Raw genomic sequence first — 27,837 nt, 5'->3', positions numbered from 1 at the left:
AACCAAAGTATCCGGAGGACACTCACCTAGACACAGGAGAATGTAGAAACTCCTCACAGACAGTGCTGGATTCCATTCCGGCCACTGGTGCTGTATGGAGTTGCATTAAATGCTAACTGTGCTACTCAGTCAATGTATAGGTCAGTCATTATACAGGCCAGCACCATTATAAAGGTTAGATCTAAGTGCTTTGACCAGAGGGCTATGATCACAGGAACAACATTTGTTTCTCAGCAGGTAGGACTAAATGGCAAAAAGCAGCACTGTAATTCTTCTATCTTTGGCCTTCAGGCACAGACACAAATTAATAGCCCAATGACAAACCTTAGGTGTGGTGACATCTTCCTCCATGAAGCCCAATTCTGGCTGGCATGCAGTCTGTAGAAGGGTAAATGGGTCTACAGCAGAGGTTTGGGGCAGGACAGGAGACCTCAGCAGCATGACATTCTGCGACAAAAGACTCACCTGGGACACCACAGGATTTGCCTGAAATTTAAAAAAAGTGTTAATATTTGAAAAATATTCTTGCAAACTAACCACTTTCAACTCTCTTCTACCCAGCCACATTACACAAGTGCCATTCTCCTATTCCTTCTGTCAGTGGTAGTAAACCAGAGATGAACACCTTGGAGATTCTGCTTTTCCAACTATGTTCTAACCCCCTATTTCCATTTTGCAGGACCTCATCCCATTTCCTACCCATACCATTGGTTGCTTCTGGCTGCTCATGCTCCCTTTTCAGTGTGCTGTGGACAGACCTGACCCAGGCACCCGGGAGGCAACATACCATCTTGTTCTTGGTCCCAGAATGTCCTGTCAGTCCCTTTGACTAGTGAGTCTCTCATCACGGTCACTTCCTTTCTGAGCCTCAGCACGATCTCTTTCATAATGCTGAGGTCCTCACGTCCCATCGAATGCTTAACATTAATCTTTAGCACATTATCTACGTCTTCCACTGTGAAGACTGACACAGAATATTTGTTCAAGACCTTCGCCATTTTAGCACTAACCATTTTTAATTGTTGCTTCTCATCATTTGAGGGGCCTATATTTACTTCAGCCACTCTTACCTCTTTATACATTTCTAAAATCCTTTACGATCTGTTCATAAATGCAGTGCTAGTTTACTTACGTAAACATATATTCTCTTTCTTTCTTGCTTATTAATTAATTTTTGGATGCCTTTTAAAATTTTCACAATCTTCTAGTCTCCAATTTTACATGTATTAAATTTTAATTGAAAAGCCCTAAGCATGAACTGCGCAAGTGGAGAGATTAGCCAACAGAGAAGGTTCTATACATGAAGCAGTCAGCAGAGTGGCTCAGGAAGCCAATGTAATAGAGATTAAATGTTTTGTTTGAAGCTTAATCATAATGATATAAAAGATAAATAATAGAGGGATATAGGCTTAATTCAGGGAAATGGGACCAACTCAGTCAGATGGGTAACTTGGTTTACATGGATGAGTTGTGCCAAAGTTTCATGGTCTATGACTATGGGAATGAATTTCCTCTCAATGATAGAATTGTCAGATTTTACTTCCTATACTCCCACTTTTACACAAGTGAGGAAAGTGATCTTTTGACAGGGAATAAACATAAGCAGGTAATTTTAAAGGTGCTTTCTCTGGTGGAAACTAGTTGGAAGAGTGAAGGGGATGACTTAAAATGCACAGGGCCATTTAACTTGGAATAGCAGCCTTCTTTCTGTGTACTTTTACTGGACACATAGACAAATTTATGGACAGGCACCCAACTTCTCAGCTGAAGCCAGCCAAAGTCCCTCTTTAATGTCACATCCTGGAGCAGTGAATGCCCCATCTTAACTGAGGCTGTGGACAGATATTGGGAAACACTGTAGATTTTGAATTAGGTGTGCAGGAAAGTCCTTCAGCAAAAATAATTTCATCTGAGTGGAACCATACAAATCACCAGATTGCGTAAGGCCAGTATAGACAAGATGGCCTGTGTTGTATAATTCTCTGCTCAGAGAAACCCATTCCATGTAATATGGAGTACAAAGGGCAAAAGGTATTATCGGGATGCAATGCCAGGTGTTTTGCCGTCTAGAGGAAAGCAGAGCCCAATGCATGCTTATGGAGAATGGTTTATCCAATCACAGAACTGGGAGATAACACAGATGGTAAGTGGCGTTCCACAGAACCTTGACACCTCATTTTCAATTCAATTTTAATAATTTTAAAATTTCAATATTATTAGGATTTTAATTGGAGATAATAAAGAGAAACTTTATTGGCAGCAGGGTTCATGACCAATAAAGCCAAGAGTTGAGAAAGAGAAATGAGGTGGAATTTCTTAAAAAAAAGGCCAAGCAGCTTAATGTAATCTGAGGATGATGGAATCAGATTCAATAGTAGCTTTTAATAGGATAAGGAGCACATACTGATATAGGAAACATCATAAGGCTATGAAGAACATGGTGATGAATGGGGCAAATTAGACAGCTTCTTCAAACAGCTAGAGCAGCACCTTCAACTGAATATCCTCTCCCAGTTACCCATCCAACATCAATTTCCATTATCAGAAAATATTTCCAAATTTCATCTGCTCAGCATATCCAAGTAATCTCTCCAATCTTTAGATGTACCTCCTCATGTTTGACTCTAAAATTTTTTTTACTAGCCCCTCTGAATAACTTTTAATTGAAATTATGTTTAAGAGGCATTTAGTCAGACACTTAAATAGGCATGGCATATAGTCCAAGTGTAGGCACACAAGATTAGTGTAAATGGACTGAAAGGTCAGCATGGAGGTGGTGGGCTGAAGGGCCTGTTTCTGGGCTGTGCAACTCTCTGACTCCATAACTAATTTGATGAAGGGTTCAAGCCCAAAATGTTAGTTATGTATCTTTGCCATTGCTACATAAAGGACACTGTTCAACCTGCTGAGTATCTCCAGCATTTTGTGTTTTTACTTCAACCATGGTGTCTACAGAATTTTGTGATTTACTCCATGACCAAACAGATTTTTATATTGACAAGTCAAACATTTCTTGAACCTGTTTCAGAGTGTTCAAGATAAAATGTAGTAAAGATGGAGATTAATGGGAGAGTAACATGGGTTGTCATCAACATTCTGCTCAATTATCATTCAGTTAGTCTGCATCTCAGGCACAAGGAGAGGAACACCAGGAAAATACAAGTGTGAACAGAACCACATATAATTCTTAGTATCATGAAATCTTTATTTTTAGCAAAATTGCAAGCTCCTAAAAAGCTGTCCATTTAAGAAAAGTTGCAATAAAATATTTTACTGATTATAAAGCACAAGGTTTTCCACACTTATAAGTTTTAAATGCAGAACTAAAACATCTGTTCTGTGGATGCCAACCCTTCACTATTGAATGCAGTGTGTGAGACAATTCCAGTGTAGGCTTGAGCAAACCACAGACCTCAAAGATGTAATCTTTACGCAATTATCATTTCGTTCTGTATGGTGGATACCACTTGTAGATATCTCACCCAATGGTGATTACTGCATTACCTTGGCGACAGTTTGCTCAGCAATTGTGCTGGGTCGCCTTTGACGAGCATCCAACCTCTGGTCCACAGGGAAACTGCTTCTGTGAGATTTCAGTCTTTCCACCAAGAGATAATAGATAGCAGCAAAATGGTTATAGCTCTTGTTCTGTAAAGACTGAGGTTGACAAAGTGAAAGGAAATATTTAAATGAAAGTCGGGAGAAAAAGTGGAAGAATTAATCATTTATATTGCAATCTATTTCATATTAGGGTTCCAAGAGAGAATATATAATGGCAAAAGTGGTGTCTGAAAATGTGATGTTTTTGACAGGGGAGTTCAGGAAGGCAGTACTTCATGCCTTACTACATTTCCCCTCGGGTAATTTGTGACTGTTTCTCTATTCCCTGAACAATTCTGCTTTTTTATGTGTTGATTAGAGGTTGTTCAGTTGATTTTCTCCCTTCCTGAGTATTATGGGCCAATCTCTAGCAAAGTATCAGCTGGAATGAATGACGCAATAACTTAAAATAAAGTGAAAAGGGCATGATTAAATTAGTCTTAGTGATCTCTAGCACAGACATATATGTCCCAATGGCCAGGCTAACCAATGGCCTGCATTCGAACCATCTCCCTGAAACTGTTCCTACCCACGTTCCTGCCTGAATGTCCCTTACAACCTACAATTGTATCTGCCTTCCCCACTTCCACTGGCAGCTTGTTTTATATACCCACCGCCCTCTTGTGTGAAGAAGGTGCCCTTCAGGTCCCTTTTAACTCTTTCCACTCTAACCTTAAATCTATGCCCTCTAATTTTGGGGTCCCCTAACCTGGAAAAAAGACTATATTGATTAATTCTACCAATGCCTCCTTATGATTTTATAAACCTCTATAGGTCTCCACTTAGCTTCTGTGCTTCAGGAACCAAGGTCCCAGCCCATCCTGCCTCTCATAATTCAAGCCCTTCTGTCCCAGCACCGTTCTCATAAATGTTTTCTGCATCCTTTCTGGCTTAATTACATCTTTCCTGTTGCGTGGAAACCAAAACAATACTCCAAGTGAGGTCTTACCAACATCTTATACAGTCGTCTCATGACATCCCAGCTCCTGTACTCAATGCCCTGATGGATGATGAAAGTGTGCCAAATGTCTTTTTCTCAACCTTGTCTACCCGAGTTGCCCCTTTCATGCAATTATGTTCCTGTGCCCAAGTCTCTTTGTTCTACAATACTCACAAAGTTCTATGATGACCTGCCTTGGTTTAATCTCCCAAAGTGCAACACCTTGCACTTGTTCGAGTTCAATTCCATCTGCTGTTCCATGACCCACTAACCACTGCTGAAGCATTCTCCTTTGTTTTGTCTGACTGCTCTGGCTGCTTGGAGTCAAAATGATGCTCAACAAGACTGAATAAAGATGCATGTCCAAATCTGAAGTTAAAGGACATGAACTCTAGACACTAGGCATGTGAAGTTACTCATCTTTGGTGATCAAGATGGAAACCCAGGAGGAGAGTGGGAAGACAGGGTGGAGATTAAGTTTGCCTTATATGTTTCCACCCACCATTCACAATGTATAGGTTAATGGGTGTAAATTGGGTGGCACGGACTTGTGGGCCAAAATGGCTTGATACTGTGGTGTATGTCTAAAATAAAATAAATAAAAATTAGAAACTTAGAAGTAAGCGACATAGACTCCCAGACAAGGAGGGAAGATTCTGGTCACCATACTCCTGAGTGGTTGATATCTGATAGATGGTGGATTTTCAAAAGAAAAAAGAAAATAAGAAGGGGCTCTTAGTGTTTCAGACACTGTGGGAACTACAACCTACTGATCACTGCAGGTTTCCAGTGGCAAAGAAAACTCTAAAATTACAAAATGAATATAAAAATTAAAATATAAATGAAAATAAAATGCTTGCCTCATGAGAACAGAAGAAGGCCATTCAAGTGAGACCCTGGATTATCTGTGATCTAACCAGACACCTAGACGACCCCACCCCCATCCGTTAATACAAACTAAATCATCAATTCTTCAAATAAATTATTGACTGAGGACACAGTGTGGTTTTTCCTGAACATTCCCCAAAAGGCCAAAAATTTCCCCCTTCAACCACCTTCGCCAATCAATGAAAATATAGATTGAGAAACTGATCACTCTTTTTAACATCCTGCATCTTTTCCCTTAAATCAATTAAATTACTGGATCCAAACTCCTGATTGAGCAATCTTCTGAGATGTTACATTCTTGCCAAGCTAATAAATGATATGCTGTGTTGTTCAGTTATTCAAAGCATTGGAGGCCTAATACTCATGGTGTTGATAAATAGTGCATGTGCTCAGGTAAAATATTACATCTTTTACCTCAACAGTTTTCTGTTGGTCGATCCCAAGGCTGTGCATAAGTCGTAGAACCTGCTCATTGTATTCACCCATGCTCACTTCATTGTCACTGGGTAGTGGATATATAGCTGGTCTCTGAACTGGGACTTCAGCCAGCATCCATTTGTGCTCCTTTATCTGGGCAATTGTTAGTCTTTTGGAAGGGTCTAAGACCAGCATGCGTCGAATAAGGTGTTCACAGTCTGGCAGGTAAGAAAGTCTTGATGAGTTGATGTTATGGTCATCAACAACTGGCTCACATATTGATCAAGGTTCCTACAAACAAACATTTGTCCAACAGTTTCTTTTAAATAATATAGAAATGTTAATTGCCTTCCAATAAGTACTGTATATTTCAGCGTACAAGTCACCGGCAGATAGGTTGATACCCCTTTTTTTAAGCCTCATTTTAATGATTTTATATTCTATCTGGTGTATAAGTCGACCCCCATTTTTTGGGCTGACTGGGCCTCCCAGGAACAACCCAAAATTTTTTAAAACACCCCAATTGCAAGTTACAAAGCTGTAAATTAAGTAATAAAAAAAAACCTTGACCTGATGGGCAGCAGCAGAAAAAGCCCATGGAGGTGGAACAGTGAATTCATGCTCCCAGCGGTAGCAGAAACCTCGGCCTACTAGGCAGGAAGGTGACGGCGACCTTAGGGTCCCAACTAAGAGTGGTTATGGCAGCACCTAGCAGTGGGGCAGTGTTGGAGACAGCGATGAGGAGATGCTTCCAGCATCGACTTATATGCCGAATCAACGTCAATTTGGCTTTTATTCGGTGAATTTAAGGTCTAAAAAGTATATCCAGTGTATAAGTCGACCCTGCATTTTTTGAGAAATTTTTAGGGTTTCATGACTCGACTTATACGCCAAAATATACAGTAAGCTGCTGAGTATGGCACCAAGATTTACAGACAAGACCATTTCAGTTTTATGCTGAGACATCTGATCTTAGCACATGGAGTTGTCACTTTCAAGATCAGCTTCTCTGGGATGGGTATTAACTCCTATTGAGAAGGTACATGCTGATGTGTACTCTAGTATTAGACAATAGGCCTTTTCACACCGCGGGCTAGCGGTGTCCCTACTTGGACCTGATGAAATTCCTGGGAATGCAGGACTTCCTAGGCCTTTCACATCGTGGTCCAAATTCCTAGGAATTTGCCCTCCCCAACAATTTGGGGGGGGGGGAGGGAGGGGGAAGGGGTCCAGCCCCCAACTGATCACAGGAGTAAAAGTAAGTTCCTTCCCTGACCTCGCCCACCCACTTCCTCCCTCTCCCTCCCCCTGCCTGCCAGAAATACAGAGTAGTTCCAGCTGTGTGAGGGATTATGGTTAATTAGGATGACCATTCATCCTGCATTGTGCTCCCATCGTGACGTCCCAAAGCGGCCCGCTGCTATCAGGAGGTATGAATCTTTTAATTTTAATCGTCCATGTGACGCAGCATGCAAGCACTGATGTCACGAGGCTTCCCCGCTTGGCCATTTACCTTTTCACATCGCAGGGAGAGGGTCTGGTCCTGGAAAATTAGGGCCACAGACCCTTTTAAAATTCCTGGGCCAACCTTTCCACACCACAGGCTCACAGGAGGGTTCCCAGGAAAATTTCCCGGGAGCCTTTATTTTACACTGCGGTGTGAAAAGGCCTAGTAGTTATTATAATCTTAGGAAGCAAATTTTTTGGCCTGGTACACAGATCCATTTGAAAAACCATTCACTATCATGTTTTGAGCTTTGTGTGAAATATTCTGGCCCTAGCTTGTGAATCCCAGGAGCCTTACAACATCAACTACAATTTATAATCAAGCAAGAGCTAGAGCTCTTTCATGAATCCATCATCAGCCCTCTCTACTTCCTTCTACACCCACGTTTTTCATTAGGCCTTTTCAAATTGCAATGTACAATGAAGATACCCGAGAAAATTTCCCAGGAACCCTCCCATGAACCTGTGGTGTGAAAAGGTCAGCCCGGGAATTTTAAACGGATCCACGGCCCTACCTCATAGGTAGGGCCACAGACCCGGGTAATTTTCCTGGACCACCCTATCCCTGCGATGTGAAAAGGCAAATGGCAAAGCAGGGTAAACCTCGTGATGCCAGTGCTTGCGTGCTACGTCATGTAGGCAGTTAAAATTAAGATTCATACCTGCTGACAACAATGGGCCACTTCGAGATGTCACGATGGCAGCACAACGCAGGATGAATGGCCATCCTCATTACGCATAATCCTTCACACAGCCGGAACCACTCTGTATTTCCCAGAGCAGTTCCAGCTGCATGAGGGATTATGGGAAACAAAGTCAGCCATTCATCTGACATTGTGCTGCCATTGTGACGTGACGAAGCAGTCCCAAAGCACAGAGGTTGGGGGGGGGGGGGGGGGGCCTGACCAACCGACAGCCAGTGGGGAGAGGCGGGGGTGTGTGATCAGGTGGGCAACTGACCGATAGACAGGGAGGGAACTTGCTCTTACAACTGTGAGTGCGTAACATGTCATCGGTTGGGTGCAGGACCCTCCCTAAATCCCCAGGGAGGGCAAATTCCCAGGAATTTGGATTGCGGTGTGAAAGCCTGGGAGGTCCTGCATTCCCAGGAATTTCATCAGGTTCAAGTAGGGTCACCGCTCGCCCACAGTGTGAATTGGGCACTGATTATCAATACAGATGTACCCCAAGGATGCGTGCTTAGCCCACTGCTCTGCTCACACACCCACGGCTATGTAACCAGGCCCGATCCCAACGCCATTTACAAGTTTGCTGATGACACCACAGTTCTCAGCAGAATCGCAAATGGCAATGAGGAAGGTAATAGGAGAGAGACAGATCAGCTCGTTGAATGGTGTAACGACAACAATGTTGCACTCAACATCAGCAAAACCAAGATGATGATAGTGGACTTCAGGAGGGAGTCAGGCAAACACAACCCAGTCCTCATTCAGGGCTCAGTATTGAAGGTCAAGAACTTCAAATTCCTGGGTGTCAACATCTCTGAGGATCTGTCATGGAGTCCTGTAGGTTCGCCAACAGCCATACTTTGTGAGGTGTCTGGGGAGATTCGGTATGTCACCAAAAACTCTTCTACTGGAAAGTTGAAGAATTCCATGGGTCTTCATCTGCATTGTACAGAAAGCATTCTGGCTGAGTGCATCACTGCTTGGTATGGAGGCGCTAACTCTCAGGACAAGAATAAACTCCAGAGGGTTGTTAACTCGGCCTGCAACATCACAGGCACCAGACTTCGTTCCATTGAGGACACCTACATGAGGTGGTGTCTTTAAAAAGCAGCCTCTATCCTTCAAAGACCCCAACACCCAGGCCACACCTCTTCACTCTGCTACCATCTGGAAAAAGGTACAGGAGCACTCAGTGACACAAGCACAGCTTCTTCCCCGCTGCCATGGAACCAAAGACACTGCCTTACTTTTCATGCACTAATATTTTAATTTTTTTTGTAATTTATAGTAATGTTGTAAGATGGTTATAATCTGAATGTTTGCACTAAGACGCTGCCGTAAAACACTGAATTTCATGACTTGTTCATGACAATAAATTCTAATTCTGATTCAGAACGAATGCTTCATAATTAAAGAGGTAGCTATGGATAATTAAAGTCTTAGAAATTATTACTCACACACCACTTACTCCATTTAGTTACAACATACTTTGCAAAATAGCAAATCCAGCATTAGGTTAGATGTTCCAATTTTATGACATATTCAAAATACTTTTTAACTGGTTTCTTTCTCCACAGGTTAATGAGATCTTCTAATGGAAGTTAGGTAATGAATGTGGGCACAAATTATTCATTACAGTTTCTCAAATATTCTAGGTAAAATATTAAGTTTAGGTTCATAAAGTAAACAATGATGGATCATATGAACCCTAGAACAAGTAGTTTGAAGTTCAGACATCCAAGTGTTGTATTGACCTTTAAAACACTTTATATGGTCTCTGAAGGACTTTTGGGGGGTCACCATGTGAAACGTCCACAATTCCTTCCCCCTGTCCCCCATGCCACTGATGTTTCCTGACCCATGGAATTCCTTCAGCAATTTGCTTTTTGCTCCAGCATCTGCACTCTTTGGTTTCCTGTATGGACTCTGTGTATGGTTTACTTTAATGAGAGACGTTGTAATGCTGCTTGACGTGCCACGACAGACACAGACGATATAGGAGCAGATATAGGCTATTCAGCCCATCACGACTGGCCCACCATTTAATTTGGAGTTGATCCATTTTCCCATACCATCCCACTACCCGGCCTTTTCCCAATAACCTTCGATGCTCTGGCTAATCAAGAATCATCAATCTCTGGCTTAAATACACCCAATGGCCTGGTCTCCACAACTGCCTGTGGCAACAAATTCCACAGATTTACCACCCTCTGGGTGAAGAAATTCCTATGCATTTCTGTTTTAAGTGAATGCCTTTCTATCCTGAAGTTTTGCCTTTTGTCCTAGACTCTCCCACCGTGGGAAACAACCTTTCCACATCTACTCTGTCCACGCTTTTCAATATTTGAAATGTTTCAATGAGATCACCTCTCATTCTCCTAAATTCCAATAAATCCAGGCCAGAGGCTGAGAAATGCTCATCATATGATGCCTTTTATTCCTGAAATCATCTTTCTGAACCTTTTCTGAACCCTATGCAACTTCAACACCTTTTTTCACAAACGAGGAGCCTAAAACTGCTCACAATGCTCCAAGTGAGGTCTCACCAGTGCCTGATAAAGCTTCAATATAACATCTCTGCTCTTATATTCTATTCCTCTTGATATGAATGAGCATTGCATTTGTCCTCTTCATCACTGTCTCAACATGTAAGTTTACCTTACGAGAACTTCCAGGCCCCTTTGCGTCTGCCTATTTACAGTTTTCTTCCCATTAATTTTATTCGACCGAAGTGCATGACTGTACTCTTTCTGACATTATATTTCATTTGCCACTTCTCTGCCCGTTCTCCTCATCTGTGCCACTTCTGCAGCCTCTGTTTCCTCTACACTACCTGCTACTCCAACACCCTTCATATCATCTGCAAACTTGGCCACAAAGCCATTCATTCCATAATCCAAATCATTCATATACAACCTAAAAAGAAGTGGCCCCAATACCAATCCCTGTGGACACCACTAGCAACTGGCAGCTAATCAGAATATGATCCCTGTATTCCAACTCTCTCCTTCCCACCAATGCTCTACCCACGCTAGAATGTTTCTTGTTATTCCATGGTCTCTTATCTTGTTACGTAGCTTTATGTGCAGTTCCTCATCAAATGCCTTCTGAAAATTCAAACACACTTCCTCGAGGAATTCCAGTAGGTTTGTTAATCAAAATTCTCCCTTAAGGAAACCATCCTGGCATTGGCCTCTCCAAAATCATTGCCGTTATGGAGTTTCAGATTAATGCAAGGGCGTCAGAGCCCCAATTAAAAGTCAAGTGTTGATCAAGAATTCTTATCAGCCAAATGCAACTTTTAAATTTGTCCCTGCAGAGATAAGGCATGTGAGCTGGCAGTGAGGTAGTGTGACTCAAATCGTCCCTTTGTTAAAAAAACTTCCTTTGCAGAGTGAGTTTGTCTCAATGTGGGAAGGAGGAATGGGAATAATATTTCAAATAAACCTTCCTTGCTGTGAAGCAGAGGATAAAATGTGCCATTATTGTCAGGATTTAGTAAATTGAATACAAAGTTTATACCTTTTTTTAAATCTTTTGTTTTCTTCATATTCCTGAACTCACACAAAGGCATCATCAATGTGACACTACTTTGTCCCTGCATAGTCCATGTCCCTTTTACATTTGGATAGTCGGCACGCAGGCGTCAGATGACCCTGGGATGATAAACCCGACCTAGGTGGTCCACGACGCCTGTGTGCGATTTGCAAGCGTTCACACTGGCCCTTTAACTGGTATATTGCCCAGTAATTACTAGGATAAGGTGCCAGTGTGAAAGGGGCATTGTCCTGCCCCCATAATTTTTCTTGGTCACCTCCTCAAGATACTCCATCAAACACGTGAAATATGATTTCCCATGCTGAGTATTCCTAATCAGTCCTTGTCTTTCCAAATGTACATAAATTTTATTTCCCAGAATCCTTTCCATAACTTTCCCACCACAGTTGTAAGTTTTACTGGCCTGGAGTTCCTAGCTTATCCCTGCTACCCTTATTAAGTAAGAGTACTTTAGCTATTCCCACAGATGATGGAAAGTTGCAAAAGCAAGTGTTGTTATAGCAGATTTTAATTTCCCCATAATGACTGGAACATCCTTAGTGTGACAGTCTTAGATAAGGCAGTATTTGTTAAGAGCTTTCAGGAGAATTTCTTAAAGCAGCATAAAGGTGGCCCAACCAGGAAGTTGGGGGTGGGGGTGGTGGTGTTTGAATACTACACCTTGTATTGGCAAATGAGCCTGGCCAGGTGATCAGAGTTTCAGTGGGAAAACATTTTGGGAATAACAATCACTCTTCTTGAACTTCCTAGACAGTTATGGACAAGGATAAGCCTTGGGCTGTCAGTACTAAATTGGGGGAGGGCATGTTATGACATGATTAAACAGGAACTGTGAACAGATATTATAGGGTAAGCTCACAACTTTCATGTGGCATTTGCTTCAGAACAACTAATTGAAGTCCAGGACCAACATGTTCTAATATGAAGGATGGTTAAGGAAGGCAAGACAAGAGAATCGGGATGATGAGAGAAGACATGAACTTAGTTAAAAAAAAGGAAGCAATCAGACAGGGACCTGGAGGACTATAAAGATTGTAAGAAAGAGCTCAAACAGGGCATTAGGAAAGCTAAAAGGAGCCATGAAATGTCCTTGGCGAATGGGATGAAAGAAAATCCCAAGAAACATTTATATTAAAAACATGAGGATGCTTAGAGAGAAGATAGGACCACTCAAGGATAACAGAGGGAATTATGCTTGGAGTCAAAAGAAGTGGGTGAGGTACTAAATTAGTACTTTGCATCTATATTTACCATGGAGAAGGAAAAAGAAAGTGAAAGGGAACATAATGTGGAGAATGCTCACGTGTCAGGCGTTCTGAGATCAAGAAAGAGGTAGCATTGGGCCTTTTGTGAGGGGTCAAGATGAACAAGTCCCTTGGGGCTGATGGGCTATATATCCAGTTATTGAAATAGGCATATGAAAAGATTTCTGGGGCCTTGACAAAGATAATTTCATCATCACTGCAACATTGTTCTAGAAGGGGAAAAAGGATACACCAAGAAATTATAGGCCAGAGAACCTCACATCAATGGTAGGGAACTAATTGGATAGGATTCATGTCTATCTGAAAATTCATTGTCAGATTAGGGTCAGTCAACATTGCTTTGTGAGAACCAGGTTACGTCTTACCAATTTGAGAGTTTTTTGGGCATGTGACAAAGATGAGTAGGGTAGGACAGTAGATGTTGGATAACATTTCCTCAGAGGGGGTCAAAAGTTGTCCCTTCTCTCATAGTCCCATCTATACAATGCTTCAGAAAACCTTCCTGGACACACAACAAATTCTGCCCATTCCAATTCCTTAAAACTAAGGCAGTTCCAGTCAATATTAGGGAAGTTAAAATCACTTCCTATTACAATCCAATTATTCCTATATCGTGATTTCCTTGCAGATTTGTACTTCTCATACCCATTAATTTTTGGGGGAACTATAGTACAATCCCATTGAAGTGATTACCCCTTCCTAAGGCCTCACAAAATAACAATCTCAGCATTGTATGTAATCTCATGTATGTATTCTGGCAAATCTGAATGGAGTGAAATATAATTTCTGAATTATTGAAAGCACAACAGGTTTAGTTTTGGAGTTCTTCTCCCTTCTCAGTCACTCACACAGCATCATTTAACTAGACTTTGTATTTGACCTAAATTATTCACTCATGACACAACACATGGCTGATCTTTGCCAAGAGTTCAGTCTGTCCTCACCTTCAGACATGAAGTATGGGATTCTAAACCTCCCTTCCAGTACTCTTTGCCTTAGCACTGGAAGTGTTGGGCCATCAAAAGGTAAAGCTCCACAAACTAGCACGTAGAGAACCACTCCGAGACTCTGCAAACACAAGAAGAACGTATAAATAAGAATATATAAAAAGGGAATGTGCTGCATTGTTCATAGTATACAGTTTAATGGACCCAATACACAATTCTGGCCTTTGGTTTGGACTTTTGCAGTGAGTCAAGTGAGGCAAAGTACCACAATGTCAGAGTTGATAACTTGAAGCTACGCTTAAGATGTACTGTGAGCATGTAAACTACAAGTCCTTGACACCTAGAACGCATGCCTCAAATGACAAAATACTTCACTCCCGCAGGTTGATGATTATCAAACAATAACTCAGTGCTGATAATGCCCGACAAGCTGAAAGAAACCCAGGTTGTTTCTTAATTCCATAGTTGCTTTTAGATTTGTTTTGAGAGCTTTCAATCCTTTCTTCAACAACCTGGGTCAGGTATCCAGTTAAATACATCATTCATGAAAGTCAAGGTCCTTTGACTTGAAACATTAATTACAGGTATTTATCTCTTACCACAGATGTTGCCTAACTGGTTGAGTCTTTCCAGCATTTGTTGTTTTTAAGATCAAGGGTTCTGAGGTATATTGGCAAAATGGATCCAAGCTTGGTGGCAAGCAGAGGGAAGTGATGGATGAGTGTCTCTCTGACAGTAAGACTGTCACAAATGATTTACCATAGAATTGATACTGTTTTTTTGCTGTTGTTAGATGAGTTGTAGGTGGTCGAATTAATATGCCTGAAGACAACACAAAACTTGAAGTAGTAGATAGCAAAGTGGTTGTCTAAGGATACAGCAGGGTATAGAAAATGGATGAAGTGGTTAAAAATGAAATTCAATTCAAACAAGTGTGAAATAATGCATTTTGGAAGATAAATTTCTGGTAGGACACATAGAGCAGTAATTCTCCAATTTTTTTCCACCTACATATCACCTTAAGTTATCCTTTACTAACCACACAGCACCTACGCCATAGGTGTTCTGTGGTTAGTAAGGGATTACTTAAAGTGGTATGTGAGAGGAGAAAAAAAAGGTTGAGCACCAATGACATAGAGCAATTGGCAGGGATCCTAGGATCCAATGAAAAGAGGGACCTTGGTTGCAAGCTCATTGTTTCCCAAAAGTGGTTACAAATATGGGTGGTAAAGAAGGCTTTCAGTGAGCCTGCCTTCAGAGGCTGAGGCACCGTATGAAAGGTAGGAGATCATGTGGCAGCTGTACAAAACATTGTCTGACCACACAGAGTATTGTGCACAGTTCTGGTTGCCACATTACAGGAAGGATGTAGTAGCAGTAGAAAGAGATTCATCAGAATGGAGAACTGTTGTTATTAGGGAAGATAGGACTGGCTGTGTTTATTCTCACTGGAACATTGGAGGCTGAAGGGTGACCTCCTGAAGGGAGGTTTATAAGATTGAGGGGTATACAAAGGTTAAGCAGTTACAGACTTTTTCCCAAATTGGGGAGTCAAGAGCTAGAGGTTCAAGATTTGATGTGAGAAGGGAGAAATTGTAAAGGAGCAGAAGGGGCCAGTTTTTCTATATAGAGGATGGTGAATATCCAGAAAGAACTGTGAGGAGGTGCAATTCAGATACATTTAGAATGCTTAAAGGTATCAGGGCAAGTAATTAGATAGGAAACGCATCAAGTAATAGAAGCCTAATTTAGGCAAATGTAATTAGGGTATCACAGTGAGCATGGACGGGGTGGGCCAAAAAAGCCCTTCTTTGAGTGGAATGAGTCTCTGATTCTAACCTATGGAAATAAAGCGAACCGTTTAAAAAGAGGAAGTAAAAAAAATAATTCCAAACTTTTTTTTAGGGTTTAAGCAAAAATATTACCCAGATGTCCAGTAGAGGCCCCTCGTACTGCTGTCCTTCAAAAACTTCTGGAGCTGCATAAGGTGGGCTACCACACCATGTGGCCAAAAGTTCCCCTGGTTTGTAAAAGTTTCCAAAACCAAAATCTGTTCAAACAGAACACAACACTCTAGTCAGCCTTCATGTTATTTCTCACACTTCTATACTGTGCACTCCAGCCATGACTTTTCCTTACATTTTCTTCCCAACATCACCATTGAAAACATACATTCATTTCATCAACTATCATAACCGTCGATTTGGCTCCGCAGAGCGAGTTTAATTCACCAATGGACTATGGGCAATGCAACCAGTTGCTTCCCAAGAAAAGTAGAATGTTCAATACTGTGAAAGTACAGCCTGGTTTCACAAATGTACAAAAACATTTGGCAGTGAACTTCCAAAGGCTCACAGTAGAATCATTTTCTCCCCTCTGACTGACTGGCATCAGCAGCTCGATGGCTCCTTTCAGGTGAACTTTGGTTGGTTATGGAATGTGATGTTGCAGCCAAAGGCAGCATTTATTGCCCATCCTTATTTATTCTTGAGACACCTCTGACCAGTGTAGGTAAAAATGTTCTCACAGAAATGCTCGGAGTTTGAGAATCTTGCACAAATTATAATGAAAGAACTATGATATATTGCCAAGTTTGGATGGTGTTTGGTAGAAGGAACTTCAAATGATCTGGTCTCCACCACCTTCAGGGGGAGAGAATACTGGGGATTAACTATGTGAAAAAAAAAATTATACACAGAGAATAGTGAATTGTTTATCAAGATACACAAAATGGTTATATTCCAAGAACAGTATTGGAGACACCGATTATCGACCTTGTTTGGAAAGTTGCCACCGATCAGCCAGTTTGCTTGCCTCACTCATATGCTTGGACTAAGTGAGATTTCACATCCTCAAAGAATTCAAGCAAATTTGTCAAGTGTGATTTACATTTCTAAACCATTTGATTGTGTTCAGCTTTTTGAAAAGATTACTTATTTCCTCTTTGATTATTGACACCTTGCCACCAATAGATGTTAACCTAACTGGCTTATGGTCCCCATTCTTCACTGTGGTTTTCCAATACTCTGATACTCTTCTCGAATATAAAGAGTTTTGAACAACTTCAACAAATGGGTCCACTATCTCTGCATCTACTTCCATTCAAACCTTCGGGCACTGGCTATCATATTGTGCTGCGTTAAGTCCTATACATTTCTCTGATACTTGTCCTTTGTAATGTTTACATGCTCTTGCATGTTACCTGAAATTAGCATAACCGTCAACTTAAGAGCCAAACTGCACAGAAACAGGAGCTTCGGCCAAACTTTCCCATGCCGACCAAAATGTCCCAGCCGCATTCGACCTACCTGCCTGTGTTTGGCCCATATCCCTCTAAACCCACTGTGTATCTGTCTTCAATGTTGCAAGAGTACCAGCCCCAACCACCTCCTCAGTCAGCTTATTCCATACCTTTACCACCCTCTTGTATGAAAAAAGTCACCCCTCAGATTCTTATTAAATTGCTCTCCCTCGGTTTAAACCTATGGTTATTGGTTATTCACGTGATCTACTTCTCTCATGGTTTTGTCCACCTCTGTGAGATCACCCCTCATCCTCCTGCACTCCAAGGAATAAAGAAAGCCCCAGCTCGCTCAACCTCTCCGTAAAGCACAGGCCTCCCAAGTCCTGGCAACATCTTTGTACATCTTCTCTGCTCCCTCTCCATCTTGGCAACATATTTTCTGCAGCAAAGACAAATACAAAAACTAATTTAAGATGCATGCATTTTTTCTGTTTCCAGTAACCACATCACCAGCCTTGTTTTCTAAAGATACCCACATTTACTGTAACAATTCTCCTCTTTTTCATGTAGCCACATAAACTGTGCTACTGTTTCTCATGTTACACATTTTTTCACCCTTCTGATGAGGCTTTTAATCTTTCACTGCTGAATCCAAAAACAATCCCAGCTGCTGGAGGGTTTCATCTTATTGAGGCTGCTCAATCCACTGAGTTCCTCTAGTTGTTTTTTCTTCCAGATTCCAGCATTTGCAGTCTCTTATGTTTGCAAAGAAAAATTCTACTGCCAACCGTTGCCATTTTCCAAATCAACAAGTGGTGTTTGTCGGTTAATTGGCAGCTGAAAATAATGCTTTAATGTAGGTTATTGCCAGAAAGAATAAAAATGGGAGGTGTTGGGCCTAGGAAAGAAAAAACATTTGTAGGTCTACAGGGAAATTTGAGATGCTACAGTTGGGACCAGAATGCATCCATAGCCAAATGGGGTTCCTCACTGATGAAATAAGATTGGTTATAATCATGGGATCTGAATGAGATACTAGACTCCAGGAGGGATTAATTGGGTCAATGGAAGCCAACTCCAACTGTAGAGTCCACACTTGAAAGATATCAGTGGAGAAGTCATTGACCATTTAGGATTGAGTTCAGGGGCAAGAAAAATATTTCTTTCATATTTATCTAACTGTAAATTTTTAAACCCTTACAAGGCTTGATGCTGAGTTTATTCAAAACACTCAGAAAATAATTAGGATTATGATACTGACAATGAGTTTATTGACATACACACAGGACCATGAACCCAAAAACTCTTGCTACAGTTGCACAGGTACGTTTATAAAAATCTAATTCTATTTGTACATATTAAATCACCCAAAAAAGAGATAACATAAGAAATAGGAGCAGCAATAGGCCATCTAGCCCATTGAACAGGCTCTGTCATTCAATATCATGCATAATAAATGTAAATATAACCTGATAATAAATATTCACAGTAACAGTTGGTGAAGGAAAAAAGTGGCATTTCAATGACCAATCAGGCCTTTTGTGGTATCACAGTAGTTCATTAGTTCAAGTTTATTATCATCTAATTGTACATACAACCCAACGAAACAGTATTCTCCAGTCCTCGGTGCAAAAACATGCAAACAGATATAACTCACATACAGACAAGCAAAAATATTGTTTAATAAATAGTGGAGTCTCAAAGGATTAGTATGAGCAGTTCATTTAGTTGTTCAGCAGTCTCCCTGCCCATGGGAAGAAGCTGTTTCTCAGTCTGGTAGCTCTGGCTCTGATATTCCTGTATTTCTTTCCCAACGAAGTAGCTGAAAGATGCTGTCTGTGGGGTGGTAGGGATCCTCAACAATTTTGTGTGCCCTTTTCAGACCAATAATCCCAGTAGATCATGTCAATGGAGGTGGGGGGAAGAAGATAGACCTCAGTGATCTTTCCTGCCACTCTTATGGTCCTGTGAATTAACCTCTGATTCAATTTTCTATGGCAACCGTACCACACTATGTTGCAGTTGGCCAGACACTTTCAATAGAAAAAACACACAGAAATACTGTACTCAGAAGTACTCAGTCCAGTCTCACAGCATCCATATAAAGATATATTACTGACATTTCAGGCCTGAGCCCTTGAAGATATCTTTAGATCTTTATCTCCTATGGATGCTGCAAGATCAGCTGAGTTCCCCTGCATTTCTGTGTAATTTTACTAGAATCACAGCGCCTGCAGGCTTTTGCGTTTCACACCACTTTTATTAGAGGTCCTGTAGAAAGTTAACAGGATGGTGGTCAATAACCTTGCAGCCTCAGTCTTCTCAGGAAGTGCAGTCACTGTTGCACCTTCCTGACAAGTGAGGACATGTTGTGTGTCCAGGATAGGTCACTTGTAAGTGGACTCCGAGCAACACTCTCTTGTTATTAATGTATAGTGAGGGTGATCATTTCTGGTCCTCCTGAAGTTCACGATCATCTCCTTTGTCTTATCCACATTGAGACTCAGGTTGTTATCCTCATACCACATCAAGAGATTTTCCATCTTTTCTCTGTAGTACGACTCACCTTTGTTGCTGATGAGGCCAACTACTGCCATGTCATGTACAAACTTGATGACTCTGTTGGAGTTGGATCTGGCGTTGCAGTCGAAGGGTCGGTACGTGAACAAGAGCAGTTTAAGCACACAGCCCTGAGGTACAACAGTGCTCAACATTCTGCTGCCGAACCAGATAGATTGTGGTCTTTCAGTTAGAAAGTCCAGAATCCAGTTACAGAGAAGGGTATTGAGTTCCAGCGAGAACAGCTTCCCCACCAGCCTCTGGGGAATCATCATATTAAATATCAAGCTGAAGTTGATGAACAGCAGCCTGGCATATGAGACGTAATTTTCCGGGTGGGTCAGGTCAAAATGGAGGGGCAAGGCTATAGCATCATCAGTGGAATGATTTAGTTTTTAGGGAAATTGAAATGGGTCCAGTGCCTATGGGAGGTGTGCTTTGATGCGTTCCATCACCAGACACTCGAAGCATTTCAGAATGGTGGAGGTCAGTGCCACAAGGTGGTGGCCAATCAGGCCTGTTACTGTCACTCTCTTTGGAAGCAGGATAATGCTGGCTTTTTTGAAACCCACAGGGATGATGGACTACTCCAATGCATGTTGAAGATGTCTGTAAGGACCTCCGTCAGTTGGTGTGCGCAGTCCTTCAGTACACAAGCAAGTACGTTGTCTGATCCCTGCTGTAATTTTTTTGAGCAGTGGAGCAAATTGAAAGGGTCAGCCCAACAATGCTAGCCTCCACTAGTTGAAACATTCTTACCCCACAAACATCATCCCAAACAGTCCACAGATCGCACATGGTAGTAAATGGGATGAGACAATGGTTTTTTCGAAGAAGTCAGAGAATGGTAATATATGATTGCCTCTGTGACTGGAGGCGTGCTTCAGGAATCAGTGTTGGGTCCATTGTTTTAGCTTGCTTAAAGAGGTTCTCTTTGACATTAGTTCGGAAAAAAACAATTGTGAGTATATTATTACTTAATTACTTTTTATATTAATCTTTTTTCTGTTCTTCCATCCTATATACAGTATTTAAATTATCGTTCATATGTTTACAACTGGGAAAATTCAGCAAGTAAGACTTCTGCAGCAATGTAAATTGAATTTATGTAAATCAAAATAAACACTCATCCATTCATTCAGAAAATGTTCCTGCAGAAGCAGTCAGTACAAAAAATCTGCAGATTCTGGGGTTGAGTGAGTTTCTCCAGCACTTTTGTCGATAGCACAAAAGGAGAGAAAACTATTTTTCTCTGGTGTGTGAAATCCACTGCATGCAACTTCCAAAAGGAAAATTACAAAAGGCTTACAATTACATTGCTTTTTGTCATGCCATTGGATGTTCCAAAGAGCTTTACAGATGATGAGAGTATTCACTGCAGTAACACACTCCTGTTCGGCTCCGAATCATGGGTCCTCTACCGGCACCACCTACAGCTCCTAGAACGCTTCCACCAGCGTTGTCTCCGCTCCATCCTCAACATCCATTGGAGCGCTTTCATCCCTAACGTCGAAGTACTCGAGATGGCAGAGGTCGACAGCATCAAGTCCACGCTGCTGAAGATCCAGCTGCGCTGGGTGGGTCACGTCTCCAGAATGGAGGACCATCGCCTTCCCAAGATCGTGTTATATGGCGAGCTCTCCACTGGCCACCGTGACAGAGGTGCACCAAAGAAAAGGTACAAGGACTGCCTAAAGAAATCTCTTGGTGCCTGCCACATTGACCACCGCCAGTGGGCTGATAACGCCTCAAACCATGCATCTTGGCGCCTCACAGTTTGGCGGGCAGCAACCTCCTTTGAAGAAGACCGCAGAGCCCACCTCACTGACAAAAGGCAAAGGAGGAAAAACCCAACACCCAACCCCAACCAACCAATTTTCCCCTGCAACCGCTGCAACCGTGTCTGCCTGTCCCGCATCGGACTTGTCAGCCACAAACGAGCCTGCAGCTGACGTGGACTTTTTACCCCCTCCATAAATCTTCGTCCGCGAAGCCAAGCCAAAGAAGAAGAACACAGGAAGCACTGTGGTAACTTGCAAGCAAGTAGCAACATAACAATGACCTGATAATCTGTTTCAGTGATGTCAACCAGGACTCAGGGATATCTTCTCTTCTTGAAATGGTGCCAAAGGACCTTTTACATTCACTTTATACAGCAAATTTGGTTTCAGTGAGGCAACTCATCTGAAGTACCAGGTACTGGCACGATAATTGGTGAAGCGGTTAGCGGAACGCCTTTAACAGCACTAGCAATCGAGACAAGGGTTCGACTCACGTGCTAACGGTAAGGAGTTTGTATGCTCTCCCTGTGTCTGCATGGGTTTCCTCAGGGGCTCCAGTTTCCTCCCACCATTCAAAATGTACCAGGGGGGTAGGTTAATTGGGTGTGAAAATTGGGCGGCATGGACTATAAAATTTATTTTTTAAAAATCAATGTAGCATTGCTAAGTACCACACCAAAATCTCAGCTTAGATTTTGTACTCAAGTCTTTAGAATGAGATTTTATCATGATCTTCTGATTTAGATTAAAATAAGTCTATTTCATTTTGTTATTAAAGTAATCGATTTATGGAGTCAAACAGCATAGAAATTGGCTCTTCACCCAATGTGTCCATGCCAACCAAGTTGTCTACCTGAGCTAGCCCATTTGCCTGCATTTAGCCCACATATCTCGAAACCTATTCTATCCACGTACCTGTCTAAATGGCTTTCAAATGTTTAATTGTACCAGCTGCTACCATTTCCTCTGATAGCTTGTTCTGCACTCTCACCACCCTTTGAGTGAAGAAATTCACTTTGATGTTTGTTCCCTTGAGATATTTTGCTTTTCAACACTAACCCATGTCGCCTCATTCTTGTTTCACCCGTCAGTGGAAAAATACTGTTTGCATCCTTTCCATATTCGTCATTATTTTGCCTACCTTTATCAAATCTCTCTTCTTTTTTTGACACTCCAAAAGAAGTCCTAAACAACCTATTACAATGGCTCATTCAGTCTCACCAATATCCTTGTGAATTCTACATGCACTCTTTCAATTTTATTGGTATCTTTCCTGGACATAGGTGACTAATACTCCAAATTTGGCCTTACCAATGTCTGATACAACTTCATCATAACATCCCAACTCCTGTTCTCCATACTTTGATTTATAAAGGCCAATATGCCAAAAAACTTTTTTAAACACCATATATACCAGTTACACCGCTTTCAAGGAATTGTGCATCTGCATTCCCAGATCCATCTGTTCTGCCACACTTGTCCTACTTTTATTCATCCTCCCATAGTGCAATATATCACATTTGTCCACTTAAATTCCATCTACCATTCAGCATCCCATTCTTCCATCTAATCCAGATCCCGTTGTAACCTTTGAAAGCCTTCCTCACTGTCAACTACAGACTCCTCCCCATCTTTGTCACCTGCAAAATTGCTGATCCAATTTATTATATTATCAAGAACAATGATATAAATGACAAACAACAATGGAGTCAATGCTGTTTCCTGAAGCACATCACCAGTCACAGACCTCCAGTCAAATCAGAGGCAATCATGTACTACCACTCTCTCTCTCTCTCTCTCTCTCTCTCTCTCACACTCTCTCACTCTCACTTCCCTGAAAAAAAACAATGTCAGATTCAATTTGGATGTCAAACAACTAAACCTTCTTCATCAAACTTCCATGTGGGACCTTGTCAAAGGTCTTACTAAAGCTCACGCGGACAAGATCTACTGCCTTTCCTTCATCAACGCTCCTGGTGACCTCCATGAAAATGCTACAAAACTGGTTAAATGTGGCCCACCACAAACAAAGTCAACTATCCCCAACCGGGGAAGTCACGTGATGGAGTAGTGGCCGGTCGGGGAACTCCAGCCCTCTCTGGAAAAGTTTAAAAAAAACACAGAAAACACAAAGGCACAAACACAAAAAATAAAATAAAGTGAAAGTAAAGGTGGGAAGAAAATGGCAGCGAAGAAAGAAAAGTCGAAAGCAACGGGAAGAAGAGAAAAAGAAAAGACATCGGAAGAAGAAGATGAAGGCCTTACCTGTCCGAGGAGGCACGCTGTGGAGAGAGAAGCCCGCTCCCTCAGGTCAGTCGAAGTCCCGAGCTCGGGACTACAAAAATGGCCCGCGAGCCAAGCAAAAGTGCGCAACCACGCAAGACAAAAAAAACACTGACGGGAGGGGGGACCAGCTGAGGAGTCGATCTCCACAGCTGAGAATGACTGCCACAGCACAGCAGCAAGAAGAGAACATAGAAAACAACGAGAACAAGAAAGAAGAGAGTAAAAAGAAATCAAGGAAACAACAGATGACCAACCCAGAGGAAGAAGAAGAAGAAGAACACAGAGAAATGGAAGAAGGGAAAGGCAAGACAATGGATATATTTTTTTTTAAAGAATATATGGAATCAGTAAAAGAATGGCAATCACAAGAATTTAGTGAAATAAAAAGAAGAATTAAAAGTACAGAAGTAAAAATGAATAGATTAGAGATGGTCATGTCAGATATAGGAAAAAGAGTGGACAAGGTGGAAGAACGAGAAACAGCCGTAGAAATGGAAGTAGAGGACTTTAAAAAGAAATTAGAAGAATCTAATAAAAAAGTTAAAGAGACACAAGAGCTGTTAGCTCAGACGATAGATATAATGGAAAATTATAATAGAAGAAATAATATAAAGATAGTGGGCCTTAAGGAAGATGAAGAAGGCAAGAATATGAGAGAATTCATAAAAGATTGGATCCCCAGGGTCCTAGGAAGACCAGAATTACAGGAAGAAATTGAAATAGAAAGGGCACATAGAACATTTGCCCCTAAACCACAGCCACAACAAAAACCAAGATCCATTTTAGTAAAATTCCTAAGATATACAACGAGAGAAAATATATTGGAGAAAGCAATGAAGAAAATAAGAGAAGACAAAAAGCCACTGGAATACAAAGGTCAAAAAATTTTTTTCTATCCAGACATAAGTTTTGAACTCCTGAAGAAGAGAAAGGAGTTTAATACAGCAAAAGCAATCCTATGGAAAAAAGGATATAAATTTATGCTAAAGTACCCAGCGGTACTTAAAATAGTTATTCCAGGGCAGCAAAACAGACTATTCTCAGATCCGGAGGAAGCACGAAAATTTGCAGAACTACAAAACAGACAGAGAGATGAAGACATGTAACGAGAGCAAAAATGACCACGAACTATATGTATGTGTGTATAAGGGTATATATATATATATATATATGTGTGTGTGTGTGTGTGTGTGTGTGTGTGTGTGTGTGTGTGTGTGTGTGTGTGTGTGTGTGTGTGTGTATATATGTGTGTACATGAATGTATCCGTATTTAAAAGAAAATATATAGAGTATAGATAAGAATTAATAAGGGAAAGAAAGGGAAGAGAGGAAGTAAGGAGGGAATTAAGAGAGTGACCTTTGTTGTATATGAAAATTAAAATCTTTTCTGGGGGAGGCGGGGTGGGGAGGAGTTACGGTCACTGCGAAATCAGTTGACGCTTGCGAGTGAATTCGCAAATCCAAATGGAGAGGGGAGATGTGGTTGCCCGACAAGGGATAAAGGGCAACTCAGGAAGGGGAGGGGATAGTGGGGTTAAAGAAATTTTAGATAGGAGAATAAGGGAAATGTTTGATGTTTTACAAATGTTGTCTTATAAAGTGTTCAAAACAAGAAAGCAGAAATAGATAAGAAGGAAAGGTGATGATGAGGAAACGGAAAGATAAACAAAGTATGAAATGGCTACATTGAACTATATGACTTTAAATATTAAAGGAAAACATAACCAAATCAAAAGGAAGAAACTGCTAAATTTACTGAAAAAAGAAAAAATTGATATAACTATCCCCAACCAGACCTTCACAATCCCAATATTTGTATCTCCAGTCTCTCAGGAGACCTTCCAACAAATTACCCACTCCTGATATCAGGCACACTGGCCTATAACTTCTCAGATTATATTTAGAGCCTTTCTTAATCCACAGACATTAGCCATCCTCCAATCCTCCTGCACCTGAAGGACATTTAAAATATTTGGACAATGCATGGACAAAATCGATTTCCCATGATAGAGGTATCAAAAATAAGAGGGTACAGGTTTAAGGTATGAAGGAAGAATGTGAAAAAGGATTTGAGGGGCAGGACCCATTACATAGACAAGACAATATTTGGAACATGCTACAGAGGACATGGTGGAATCAGAAATAATTGCATTTATACAGACATTTAAGTAGGCAAGGCATCGAAGGATGCAGAGCTGGTGTGTCAAATCGTATTAGTGTAGATGGGCAAAAAGACTGGCATCAACATAGAGTGCTGAAGGGCCCATTTCAATGTGGTCATGACAATGAGCCAATACTAAACGCTGATAACTGATTATCCAATGATCATTACAGTGCATTTGTAAATTGGCTGCTGCATTTCTTATGAAAGGATCTGCATCATTGTATGTCTTTTTCCAAAATCCAGACTTGGTCAACTTGTACAAAAGAAAATTAAGAGAAATTTCATTTTATTTTCTGGATAACTGTCTGCAAAGACTGACATCAGCAAGGATGATTCCAAAAGACTCACCTGCTGGATCACAATACTAATGAGCCACCCTTGAAATTGTCCATTTAATTCCTTAGAATAAATCTATTGTAAAATGTAACAAGCTATAAAAGAGTTGACTCTTTTTTTACATGACCTTGACTCCTCTCTATGCTCCCCAACCAACAACTCAATTTTAGCAAAAGAATTTATTCCATTAAGCTGCTGTCAAAAGGAATAGATAGGACCCCGTGGTTAAGAACTCATTTTTAGTCTGGCCTCACTTCAACAGCATACTGATCAGCAGTGCCTGACGTCAACCCTCTGCTAACCACCAACTGGAGATGCTATCATGGGTCCTGCTTCAGAATGAAACACATTACCCACAGCAGATAGGAGGTGCATTCCTGCATTCACCAGTCAAGATTCTCTTTCTCATTATTCTCCTCCACCTCCCAGTATTTTCATCACTAATCCCTTTAACCTCCTGGTTTTTAAAAGAGAATTGATACTAGCTCTGAAATTTGGTGGCCCCCTCAGATAACCTGGCCTGGTATTCCTGTGGAACTTCTAAATGTGAAGCAGGGAATGATATTTTTCAAAAATAATTCTTCTCATCTTACACTCAGCAGCTCATCTGTCAAAAACTGAGGATAAAAAAAACAGAAACCCTGCCTCAAGCTCTCAATAAGAGATCCATGGGATAATAGATAAATATCTGTTTCAGTCAAAATCCCACTGGGCTTTTAAGTTGTGACTGATGTGCAGGGGAAAGAAACTAAAATCCAGCCTTTAAGAACATGCTGATGCATTTAGAAAATTAAATCTGCAGTGCAGTAAATGTGGCCACCACCTTGAGAAGAGCAAACTCTCACAAACAGCAATAGGGCGATGAGCTGCTTGGGGAGAAATGATCAATGTTTTGGATTGGGACTCTATCAAGATGAAAGTAGGAAGGGAGGATATCAAGTAGATCAAGGGGGAATAAGAAATGGGGAAGAAGCTGAGGAAGGGCTAAGAAATGAGAATGTATTGGACAGAAGATCATCACCCTGAAACATTAACTATTTTTCCTGATAGAATTGGCTTGAATTGTTGAATACTTGTAGCATCTTCTTTATTTAGATTTTAATCATCCATGGTATTTTAGGAACAATTACAATTTTTGAAAGACATTTCGGCAGATTTCAGGAAAGGAAATATTCTGAGCAATATGAGCCAAATGCAAGGCAAATAGGACAAACTCAAGTTTGTAACCAGTCAGCATTGGCAGGTTAGGTGGAAGGAACGGTTTCTAAGCTGTGCAATTCAATGACTCTAGGTTACCACAGTAATATTTACTCCAATGCCTTGTGGTTGCATTAGACTCCAAACAACAGGGTAACACGTTAATCCACATCAAGAGAATAATTTTCTTTATTTTAATAGCAAACTCCCAAGGATGAGTGTACAAAGTGAAGGGAGAGAAATTTAGGGGAGACATCAGGGGTGAGTTTATGCAGAGGGTTGAGGGTGCCTGGAATGCCTTGCCATGGATGGTGGTGGAGCCTGAAACATTAGGGACATGATGGAAAAAAATAGAGTGTTATGGGGTAGGGAGGGTTTATTACTTATTTTTAAGAAATATATGTGTCAGCACAACATCGAGAACCAAAGGGCCTGTCCTGTGTTGTAGTGTTCAATGTAA

The 27,837-nt window shown here is 41.1% G+C and overlaps 1 protein-coding gene across 4 annotated transcripts in view; it reads right to left on the bottom strand.

Annotated features, from left to right (window-relative positions):
• The window catches only part of LOC138741619 (serine/threonine-protein kinase SIK2-like), a 261,937-nt gene that overhangs the window by 44,406 nt on the left and 189,694 nt on the right, over positions 1-27,837 (bottom strand). For 3 of the 4 annotated variants that reach the window (XM_069895961.1, XM_069895963.1, XM_069895964.1), the window contains exons 5-9: positions 15,736-15,860; positions 13,808-13,931; positions 5,843-6,063; positions 3,505-3,657; positions 325-486 (exon numbers count right to left, since the gene is read on the bottom strand). In XM_069895961.1, coding sequence (XP_069752062.1) covers positions 325-486; positions 3,505-3,657; positions 5,843-6,063; positions 13,808-13,931; positions 15,736-15,860 — 785 coding nt within the window. The remainder of the gene's footprint in view (positions 1-324; positions 487-3,504; positions 3,658-5,842; positions 6,064-13,807; positions 13,932-15,735; positions 15,861-27,837) is intronic. The other variant, XM_069895962.1, reaches the window with a different exon arrangement.

The sequence above is a fragment of the Narcine bancroftii genome, chromosome 8 (genome assembly GCF_036971445.1).
Source record: "Narcine bancroftii isolate sNarBan1 chromosome 8, sNarBan1.hap1, whole genome shotgun sequence".
Taxonomy (NCBI): domain Eukaryota; kingdom Metazoa; phylum Chordata; class Chondrichthyes; order Torpediniformes; family Narcinidae; genus Narcine; species Narcine bancroftii.
This window is presented reverse-complemented; position numbering and strand designations above follow the sequence as displayed.